Source organism: Engraulis encrasicolus, chromosome 19, assembly GCF_034702125.1.
Source record: "Engraulis encrasicolus isolate BLACKSEA-1 chromosome 19, IST_EnEncr_1.0, whole genome shotgun sequence".
Classification (NCBI taxonomy): domain Eukaryota; kingdom Metazoa; phylum Chordata; class Actinopteri; order Clupeiformes; family Engraulidae; genus Engraulis; species Engraulis encrasicolus.
In genome coordinates, this window is record NC_085875.1 from 52,397,058 (window position 1) to 52,409,069 (window position 12,012).

Genomic DNA, 12,012 nt, shown 5'->3' on the forward strand with positions numbered 1-12,012 from the left:
AACTGCAACAGCGAAGTAATTTCATCGTAATTTCTTGGTACGAGAGTAAAGTGCATTATTATTTTCCTCTTCCTATTTCATTGTAAGCAACACCATCCAGGAGTAATGTTTCCGCCTAATTACCTTGGAAAAAACTAAGTCCTTTTATGGAAATTTGATGGAATCAGGGCCGTAAAATGCATTATCTCTTATTTTGTAATACAATATAGACTAGCCTACTATGAAATCATTCAAGTAAACAGACATTGTGTGCAAATCTTTATTTATTTTTCCAATCAGTAATTATGAGATTCACCGATGTGATGTCGTCGTCAATCTGCCATCTGAAATTTGCCTGGTTAACACCAGACCTAATCACAAGTGAGATTAGGTCTGGGGAGTTGCCTATATTAAATTCCGTAGGGGGCAGAATACTTGGCTATTATGACACACTGCCCTGCTCTCTGATTGGGCAGAGAAACTGTAAAGGACGGAATGCTTGGCCATTATGACACAGGTACCATGATCTTGGACGTTATGAGTCATCCTTGCCAGACTGTCTTTCAGATCGAAACGATTGTGTAGAACTAAAGGCAGTATGGGAGTTCCCAGGCTATGGTGGAATGGTCTTGGCTAAAAACACCCAGCCTGATTTTCCATCCCAGTTCAACCCTGTTTGTAGCAGTCTCTCCCCAGCCTGCGTCCTGACGACGCTGTCACCCACAGCCAAACCCTGTGGTAATTTATATAGCACAGAATAACATTGCCTTTTCCTTTGGACATACTAAAGCCTTATGTTACTGGAAGAGAAATGCGCTTCTCCAGCACAAGCCGTCTGGCTCTGCCATCCAGTCGCTCTAGGTACTCCCAGTCAAGACTGTTCTCCATTGTTGTACCCAAGTGGTGGGACGGTCTCCCAGTGGCAGCAAGACTAAGCACATCTCTTGCAGCCTTCAAGAAGCAAGTCAAGACTATCCTCTTTCGTGACTATCTACTGGACTAATGTTTGAGCTGCCCAAGCCCCAGGCCAGGCTCTTGACTTGATGTGTATGTATATTTGTTTGTGTGTGTGTGCTCTACTTTATTTAATTTTATACACACACACACACACACACACACACACACACACACACACACACACACACACACACACACACACACACACACACACACACACACACACACACACACACACACACACACACACACACACACACTGCCACTACGTGTAAATATGAAAAACAAAGCTTTTTTAACAGTTCCAAGAGACAGTTAGATGTTGACAATTGTATTTCTTCCTCCTCCCCACTTCAGCTCTGTTAACTGTTTGCCATTTTGATTCAGTGAATGAAAAGCATAAGATGGAAGTCTGCAAGAACCATAGCACTGCAAAGTGCCTTGCTGCACGCCAGCTGTTGAGATCTGTTGCACTTTACAACTGGCCACGCCACATCAGAGCCCGTGCTCACTTTGACAGACGTACACACCTTGCTGGGCTTAGGCCTTTATCCACCAGCCCCTGGCTGCACTGACTACCATTCTGTCTGTTGAAAGGAAACTGTTGCTACAGAAAACAGCAGAATATTGTAAACAATGGCGTGTTGGAACGGTGAAGCACTGTTGAAACATTTACAGGTAATGCTTTACTTTACGGTACAGTAATTACTGTGTACTTTCTTTCTGTGTAACAACAGGGTAACAGAGACAAGTTACATGGTATCTTACGGGTAAAAAGGGGTAATTACAAAGTAATACCATGTAATACACATATCCCAACAATTACTATGAAACTACAGCATATTTTCTGACCATCTAATCATCAAACATTTCTCTGTTACCCTGTTGTTACCCAGTTAATGGTATTCCCCTTTTTACCCGTTAGATACCATGTAACGTCTCTCTGTTACCCTTCTGTTAACCAGAAAATACAGAGTAATTACGCATGGTAACTGTACCGTAAAGTAAAGCGTAACCCATTTACCTCTGTGTCAAAGTTTCATTTCACATTTCATTTCATTCTTCTGTAATCATGGTTTTTTTTTTGCCTTATTTGACTGAATGATATGGTTGCTTCACAGCAAAATGTTTAATATTTCCTCTTATGTAAAAGTGATTTCCATCTTCGAAAGGAACTCGAACACCACTGATGCCAATGAAAAAGGGTATATTAAATCAAGTTCATCATTTAGTAGTATTTTTGGTAACACTTTTAGGGATACATCTATAAGCGCTAATACATACAATGTTAATGCCTGCATAAGTAACTTGTAAGGCATGTAAGCAAATGCTAAGGCCTACTAGGTCCTTACTAAGGTTAAATTGGTAATAAATCCCTTATTGTGCATGAACAAGACATTTGCGAATACATTCCTAACAAATGTTCGATATTGCTTTGTACATGCCTTACAAGTTACTTATACAGGCACATTGCACGTATTAGTGCTAATAGATGCATCCCTAAAATAAAGTGTTACCGTATTTTTTTTAAATCATTTCAGTTCTTTCAGATCTTGTCAGACCTTGTCATGAAAAGGGCTTTGTAACAAAAATACTATTAGGCCTATATATTTACATTTCCCCTCTTTTTTATCCCATAATTGTCTTCTTTAACACTTTCATAACTTGTGATGAAAAGGCCTTTATATTGAAAATGTATGAATGTTTTCATTTTTTATTGCTATTTCCTTCAGCTGAGGATGCCGTGGAGGCGGTGAGGTATGGAGTGGATGGCATACTAGTGTCCAATCACGGAGCAAGACAGCTAGATGGAGTATCTGCCACTGTAAGCATTTTTATACATATCTTCAATAACATATAAACATATTAGCCTATTACCGGAATTTATATTTATATTTATCTTTATATATCTCTCTATGGGAGTCATCTCATTGGCTGACGACCTGACGAAGAATTTAGTAAAATCACTCCTGACTCCTGAGGGTAGAGAAGGCCTTGTCTTCATCTAGTTATTCCTGCAGGAATGCCAACACTGTGAGCATCGAGCATTGGAAAGCAATTATGTCACATTGGGCACATCAACGTTCAAACACAGCCCACTTAAGATCATACAGGGATGTAGTAGAAACTGCTCTCGCTCCCTGGATAGTCTGTATGAAACCTCGGGGGTATCCACACGGTACAACCTGGGAGAATATTGAGATATGTGAGATTCACTTTGCTCGCTAACAGGCAGAATCGAAGCCGTGCACACGCTTGGCTCGAAATCCAAATGAAAAGGGTTAGACCGCTGGTTAGGCGGAGGACCAAGGGGGGCAACCAGATTACATCTCATTCGAGGGAAATCGGTAGTTATGCCTTATGTTATAGCTCCCCCCTGCGACATATTCGTGATAGTGCGCAGTAGAGTTGTAATATGACCCGGCCTCCTGGTCACGTGACTTCACGGAACTGTAGTTAGCCGGTTTTGCCGAGTTAGCCGAATTAGCACCCCTTTGTTTTGGAGGGATGGCGACTAGCACGATAGCTGCCTAATTACATCTTCTTCAGTGGTTTTGTGAAGGCGTCCGGTATGGTGCAAACAGCGCTTGTCACTAACATGTGTTGGGACACAGTGTGAAAATTGACAAGTTTAATTCACCAGATGGGGGATTAACATCCAGAGCATTTACAGCGAAAATCTGTTTGTTAACATTTTCCAATACAACATTAGCGTTAGGCCGTACTGCTTAAGCTAACGAGCCGGCTACACACATAATTCTACCCTTCACTCCACTTAGCGGGGGAGAATTTACAACACATGATGCCTAGACAATGGGACATGGCTTGGGCATGGCTCGGGCGAAATCCTTGGCGGCGAGGCTCCTGCTAGGGCCTCTTCGTGGCAGCTAGCTCAGTCGCTGAAGTGCTATCCTTCCAAGCGCAGCTAGCACTGATGCAGGAATCAACTGACAGCTTGAAGAGGCACCAGTGGCCGCAGATGAGGAGACCTCCTCGGTGTCCTGTTCAGAACAACCAGGGCTCTCCTTGTAGGGTGCAGGGCATGAAGCAGTTTGCCTGCCGGTCTGAAGCTTGAGTCTGGGGGTCTGTGGAGCTACGTTCCTTTTGGCGAGGGCGCCCGACCTTGACGACTCGTCCATCGCTGCTAGTGCTCGTAGAATCACGCTAGTTGTGGGGTTAGCCGCTGGTGACTGGTAACTACACGAGGCTCACTCCTTTGGCGAAATCCCTCAGAGGGTCGGCGAAAAAGTGTCCAAAAAGCGCTCCAAGTGCACTCCTGTCCTCTTCAGCTTCGGCAGAAGCGCTTCGTCGTGCTGAGTGCCCAGCGAAGTCACACCTTCCCAGCACACTTCTATGTAGGACAGTTAAACTCAGCAGGTCGAGCAGTACACAGCCGTAGAGAGTGAAAGAAGGATGATCTCGCCCTCGGCTCCGCGTATATAGGCAGGGGGCGGGCCCTGCTCCCGGCACAAAATTTCCACCTTTCAGAAGTGATTTTTCTAAATTCTTTGTCAGGTCGTCAGCCAATGAGATGACTCCCGTAGAGATGACGAACGATTCTTACGAATAAGAACATAACCTTAAAGTACATTTCATTACATTACATTACATTTAGTTAACATTTTTATCCAAAGCAATTTACAGCTATTTACAGGGTATTGGTTACAGTCCCTGGAGCAATGTGAGGTAAGGTGCCTTTCTCAAGGGCACTCCAGCCATAGATGGAGGTGTAGGGAGAGTTAGGGTTACAGTAGGGACACATAGACACGAATTTGGCTAAGCGAAGTGAACTTTGCCATTCATTCCTACAAGGGAGACGAAGGCAAGCGAACAGGAGCTAAGCGAAGTTATTCAACCAAGTTTAATATCATGCGAATGAGGAGCGAATTTCGCCTGTGGCGGCCAATTAAATCAAGAACATGACTGTTTCATTCCATTTGATTCACCGCAATGACCTGATGATGGTTGAGCTGTCAGAATGGAACACTGTATTTCGTCTCTCTTCCCCTCGCTCTATGCTCTATGTGATGTGAAGAATGACAGCTGGATGATGTATCTGCCATTGTCAGCATTCTTTCAAATAGCAATCTAATAATAAACATTTATGTAAATGTTAGCTTATACAAAGTATGTGTATATAGTTAAAAGCTCAAAAAACATTGAAAGAAAAAAACATTCTTTACACCGTGTTTGGTTTTGAAAATATGAAGTGGTGTTTGAAATAGAATTCCCAGAAGATGTGTCTACCCTTGAAATCTTGTCCCACGTTTTATTGTCAAATCAAGCCAAGTTTGGCCAAGTTAAGCCAAGTTTTTTATTGTCGCTTCCACTATTTACATAGTTTTAAACACATGAAACAAGACAGATACAACACGCACGCACACACACACACTCTCTCTCTCACTTACTCACTCACTCACTCACTCACTCACTCACTCACTCACTCACTCACTCACTCACTCACTCACTCACTCACTCACTCACTCACTCACTCACTCACTCACTCACTCACACACACATACACACACACAGTTTGGCATAGATCCTGTGACAATGAAATAAAACAGCAAGAAGGATTTCAAATGTGGGCCTTGGATCTTACTGGGTATTTTTATCTTGCACCTGGCACTGGGGTTTTCATGCTGCTTTTTGGTTACTTAACTGTTTGTTGAACTCATTCTGGAGCATTAATTCTCAAAATAATGTTAGTGTGGCGATTGATTGATTGATTGATTGATTGATTGATTGATTGATTGATTGATTGATTGATTGATTGACTGATTCATTTATTCATTCATTCATTCATTTAAGCTTTCAAGTGTTCATTCATTCATTCAACCTTTCAAGCGTTCATGCATTCAACTGATCACACGCTTCCGCTCACTCAGTCAGTCACTCACTCGCTCATTCACTCACACATTCACTCACTCACTCACTCACTCACTCACTCACTCACTCACTCACTCACTCACTCACTCACTCACTCACTCACTCACTCACTCACTCACTCACTCACTCACTCACTCACTCACTCACTCACTCACTTCTAAACCCCACCACAGTTGGATGCTCTGCCGGAGATAGTGGAGGCGGTGGGTGATCATGTGGAGGTGTACCTGGACGGAGGCGTGCGCCGCGGTACAGACGTGCTGAAGGCTCTGGCTCTGGGAGCCAAGGCTGTGTTCCTTGGGAGACCCGTCCTCTGGGGTCTAGCCTACGAGGTGAGACAGGCACCTAGGGTGCAAATCAAACCACATCCTCTGGGGTCTTAGGGTGCAAATCAAACCGCATCCTCTGGGGTCTTAGGGTGCGAATCAAGCTACATCCTCAGGGGTCTAGCCAGTGGTGTAGTCTACGTAGAACGCGGGTATACGCAGTATACCCACTTCTAAATTTCAGGGATTTCAGTATACCCACTTAAAATTGATTGATATAAATATATACAGTATACCCACTTCAAAAAATGCTCAAATATACAGTATACCCACCATAAATACCCACTGGGTCTAGCCTACGAGGTGAGGCCAAGAGACACCTAGGGTGCAAATCAAATCACATCCTCTGGGGTCTAGCCTACGAGGTGAGGCCAAGAGACACTTAGGGTGCAAATCAAACCACATCCTCTGGGGTCTAGCCTACGAGGTGAGGCCAAGAGACACTTAGGGTGCAAATCAAACCACATCCTCTGGGGTCTTAGGGTGCAAATCAAACGTCTTCCTCCCATCTGAGATCTAGGATGGTCTGGATGCCAAGGCTGTGTTCGTGGGCAGGCCCGTCCTCTGGGGTCTAGCCTACAATGTGAGGCCAACACTTACGTAGGGTGAAAATCCAACCATTTCCTCCCTTCTTCTCCTCTAGCTTCTGGCCTCATGGTCCGAGACACGACATCGTCATCGCTGATAGTTTTTACTGCATATTTTGCAGAAATATAATTCAAAGGTCATCCTCATGTGAAATTGAAATGTTGAGTGGGGCAAACCCCTCAAAAACTTGCTCAGCTTCGTGAGCTACACTGACAAAGGTTTGGTGAGAACCAGGTTGCACCACTCTGACGTCTAAAAATAAATGTCAACGTCACAGCCCTCAGTTCACACCAAGTCTGAGCTTTTCAGGCCAATCACGAAATTAATATGTTAAAGCCAGAAGCAGAAGAATGCCTGAACATTTTTATGGAGGGAAAGAATATTATTGGCCTACTTCCTTTTGGGTTTTGGTAAAAGTTTAATTCACCAGCTGGTCCCATTAGTGGTTGAGGCAGAAAGTATCAACCCACCGCATGGCTGGATTGGCCATATGGCATACAGGGCATTTGCCTGGTGGACTATTGATGATTTTGGAATGGCCCTCCACTTCAGTGGTATCAGTCCTCATGCATGCCACTACAGCTGGCATCTTCAAGATAGTTAGATATTTGTTTCATTTGTGTTGTGGGTTCTTCAATAATGAGAAGGGTACTTGAAGATGACGGGCTTTATCTATTAAACTGATTGCACACTCATATCACAGGCATACACTCTGAACTGTGTTCAAGACTACCACACACACTTCATCTGTATGTTCTAACTTTGGACTTTTATATAATAAACTTGCGCCACCTATCTAGCTCATAGGCAATTACATCATTCAGGATGACCAATCAATTGTTCATATCGAAATAGCTCATATTTGATTACTACAATTTTGTCAAAGCCTCCAATACCTTGCTCAATGCCTGGTAGACCAGTCTTGTCTAAAAATGCCCGGCCTGATTTATCATCCCAATACAGCCCTGCATCCGCCGTATAATGAATGGAGGCCAATGGAGAGGCTTTAGTCCCTATCACAGGAAGCTAAGTGAAACGGCAAGGTCAAATGCAAAACACAAAATCAAGTTCATGTACCCTATTTCAAGCGTAAAAGGATGCATTTTTCAACCAGAGTCATGGTGGATAGATGGACATTAAAACAATAGCCTAGTGTTATTCTGTACTGTCAATGACATTTTAATTCAAGTTTGAGTTTCTGTAAGTATGACTTGGCTATGTAAAAAAGTGTAGTCCAAAAGTAGCCATAAACAACATAAATTATAATACCACTTCCTATAAGCATCACTTTTGTCTGACCCTGTCTCACTACTTCCCCCGTATTGTCTCTAACCCTGTCTCACTGCTTGAAGAGTCCTGTCTGACCTTTTGTCTCAGTGCTTCCGCTGGCTCACTGCTTCGCCTGTCTTGTGTCTTAGTAGAGTAACTTTATTGTATTGATCCCCGGGAGGAAATGAAGGAAATGAAGGGTGTCTCGCCTATAGGGAGAGCAGGGTGTCCTATCTCACTGCTCCCCCTGTGTTGTGTTTGGCCCTGAACTCACTGCTTAAAGTGCCCTGCTGCCCTACAAAGCAAAAAAGCAGTAACTGCGCAGAGCTCCAAACTGAGTAAAATTACTTTTAAATGATACTGCAATCCAGTCTAAGTAGTTTTGGGGAGATTATTGACATTCAGCAGTTTTGTTACTTTATATTACCACCTTTTGTGCAGATGAATCATTTTATTTAAATTTAAACTTTGATATATATGTCATTAAAGTCATAGTAACTCATTTTCCACAACAACGCAGTTACTGCCTTTTTGCTTTGTAGGGCAGCCTGTCTCACTGCGTCCCCTGTATTGTGTCTGACCCTGTCTCACTGCCTCCCCTGCCTTGTGTTTTGTGTCTTGTGTTTTGTCTAAAAGGAGAGCAGGGGCGTCCTGTCTCCCTGCTTCCCCTGTCTTGTGTCTTGTGTCTTGTGTTTCGTCTAAAAGGAGAGCAGAGTGTCTTGTCTCACTGCCTCCCCTGTCTCACTGCCTCCCCTGTCTCACTGCCTCCCCTGCCTTGTGTCTTGTGTCTTGTGTTTTGTCTAAAAGGAGAGCAGGAGCGTCCTGCCTCACTGCTTCCCATGTCTCCCTGTCTTGTGTCTTGTGTTTCGTCTAAGGAGAGCAGACTGTCTTGTCTCACTGCTTCACCTGTGTTGTGTCTTGTCTATAGGGAGAGCAGGGTGTCCTGTCCCACTGCTCCGCCTGTCTCACCGCTTCCTCTGTCTTACTGCTTCCCCTGTCTTGTGTTTTGTGTCTAAAGGGAGAGCAGGGTGTTGGTGAGGTGCTCCAGCTGATGAGAGAGGAGTTCCGCCTGGCTATGGCACTCGCAGGTACAGTAAGGCCTCATCCACAACTTGTGTGTGTGTGTGCGTGTGCGTGTGCGTGTGCGTGTGCGTGTGCGTGTGCGTGAGCGTGTGCGTGTGTGTGTGTGTGTGTGTGTGTGTGTGTGTGTGTGTGTGTGTGTGTGTGTGTGTGATGTTCATGTGTGTGTGATGTGAGTGTGAGTGTGACATGTGTTTACCCTAAGTTTAACCCAAGGCAATTAGCTGTTACCAGAATGAAAAGTAAGAGGTCTGCTGCTAAGCAGAATGCTGAAACGTGTCTGCGTAATAAAATAAAGTCAAATGCAAGGTGCGACCTTCTCTTACTCTTCAGTTTTATAACAATTTGGTCAGCACCCTAATAAGAAGAAAGATCTGTTAGGGTGATCCAACCTTCATGAGCTGTTACCAGAACGGCAATGACCATGTTGTAATACTAAAGGCCCTGTGTACTATTATAGGGGTGTACTACTATGGTACTGTCGTCAAAAGGAGTCCTGTCCGGCTTTGGCACTGGCAGGTACTATAAGGCCTCATCCACAATTGATAGTTCCCATTTCATAGTCTTTCTTTAACGGTATGTAGAATTCTTGCACACCTCCTTTGGTCAGGTGTGTAGGAGGGGGACCTTTATGTCACCAACAAATGTTAGAGACAAGAAATCTCCCTCACACATTTCACATTTGCAGCAGTCAATAGACCGAAACATTGCAAGTACAAACTGCAAATGTGAACAGTGTGCGGGAGCCGTCTTGTCTCTAAAGTTTAAAATGTCTGTCATAGCGCACAGACTTTTCAGATGAAGGCCTATGTTAAATATGTAAGACCGTCAGTCTTGCAAGGCATCACTAGATATACCACCTTCAAAACAATACCTCAGACTGGCTCAGTGACTTTGTGTCATTATGACAGAAAGGCAAAGCCAAAACCACAGCTTTGAATTACACACATTTGATGTGACAACTCAAGTGTAGAATCAACAGATTATAATGTGACCTGAAGTTGTAAGCTTCCTCTTTGAAGGCAGTTGGAGTTCAGGACCCCGCTTCTCGAAAGCATCGTTACTAACCAGTTAGCAACTTACTTGGTTCCCTATGGGGATCTGCATTGCAACCAAATAAGTTGCTAACTAAGTTAGGGAGTTGTGGAGAAATGCACACCAGGTTTTCCCATCAATTTCCATTGGTAGCTTCTTGTGAAACAATACAATACAATACAATACAATACAATACAATACAATACAATATATACAATATACAATACAATATATTTTATTTGGCATTGTGACAAGCACAACGAAATTGTGCATTCCTTGTTGAAGCAAAAATAAATAAAAATAAAAATAAAAATAAAATAAAAAATGGAATAAAAAGAATGGTATGTATATAAAAACTATGCTTTTGATGCAAAATTCAGTTCTGTGATGGCCGCTGCATAGAAATTGTTTTTCAGTCTGTTTGTCCTTGTCTTCATGGACCTGAATCTCCTGCGCGATGGCAGCAGTTCAAAAAGACTGTGACCTGGGTGGAAAGTGTCTCTCAGACATATTCTGGTGATAATTTATGGGGAATAAATAAAACCAGTAATTGGAATCCAATATTTTCTCAACAAAATACATGTACAACTGAATTAGGCCTTTATTGTTTCTCTCAGTAACAAAATCAAATCAGGGTCAAATCAAATGTTTTTTTTCAAAGCTTGCTTCCTCATACCTATTACAGTAGTAAGCAATTACACACACATGCTTGCACGCACAGATTACGTCAGAGGCTGCCGCCAACATGCCCACTTCCGTGGAAACAATAGGCATGCACACTACACACAGAGGTCAATGCAAAGTAGAGGGGAGTTCCCTCCCCTCCCCATAGTCATCATTATCTCTGGAAACGGTCCGTTATCTATTGTCATCAGGAAATCCCTCATTAACTTGATGACGATGACGTTTCTGCTGTCACATCTATCAGCCTGTGAAAGTTTGACTAATGCCTGTATTTTTTCCTCCCATAGGATGCCGATCACTGAAGGAAATTAATAAATCTTTAGTCAGAAGAGTTGAGTTTATGTCAAGGATTTGAAGTTTGCCAGATTCACACAATTAAACAACAAGAGCCAGAGCCCTGCAGGCCGCCCACCACTGCTGTCTTTGCAAAGCAGAACCAAGTTGGAACAATACCAGATCTGTTGGTCTGACCATCTTCGAGGACAGAGATCTGATGCGATCTGACCTTCTACCTGTAAAAACCTAAAGTAAATGGGACCATAGCTTTTTTATCATGTATGTTTTTTTCATGTGTTTGTCCCCTGTCAGAGTTGAAGTCCCTAATGCCTTGACAATGTAACTTCATACAAATAGGAATGAAAAATACTGGAAAGTAAAGGAACCAAATGGTCACCAGAGGATGTTTAAAGAAGGAAACTCACATTTTTGTGTTTTATTTTAACTGCTTGTTGCCAATCCTATAGGCCTAACTACAGAGAAAACCAATCAGTGCAATACATTGTAAGCTGTTGAGGAAGACACAATAAAGTGTTTTTGACCCTGTTTTTTGACCTCACCCACCTGATGCATTTGTGCTGCAATGAGCATGGTGCCGGCGTTGCATTTGTGCAGCATATACTGTATATACGATGACATGGGTGCAAGTGTTGCATTTGTGGTGCATATACAATGACATGGGTGCAGGCATTGCATGCCTGCTGTATGCTGTACAATGACCATGGGCGCAAGTGTTGCATTTCTGCTGTATATACGATGAATATAAGTGCAAGCGTTGCATTTCTGCTGTATTATGATGAATATGAGTACAGGCGTTGCATTTGTGCTGTTTATACAATGACATGGGTGTAGGCGTTGCATTTAAGCAGTACATACAATGACATGGGTACAGGTTTTGCATTTGTGCTGTATACTGTATTTTCTATGA

The 12,012-nt window shown here is 43.1% G+C and overlaps 1 protein-coding gene across 1 annotated transcript in view; it reads left to right on the forward strand.

The window, feature by feature from the left end:
- hao1 (hydroxyacid oxidase (glycolate oxidase) 1) overlaps positions 1-11,630 on the forward strand; it is a 28,620-nt gene extending 16,990 nt beyond the window's left edge. The window contains exons 5-8 of the mRNA XM_063184682.1: positions 2,670-2,761; positions 6,000-6,158; positions 9,028-9,097; positions 11,096-11,630. Of these exons, the coding sequence (XP_063040752.1) occupies positions 2,670-2,761; positions 6,000-6,158; positions 9,028-9,097; positions 11,096-11,163 (389 nt within the window). The 3' untranslated portion in view covers positions 11,164-11,630. The remainder of the gene's footprint in view (positions 1-2,669; positions 2,762-5,999; positions 6,159-9,027; positions 9,098-11,095) is intronic.
- The last annotated feature ends 382 nt before the right edge of the window (positions 11,631-12,012 follow it).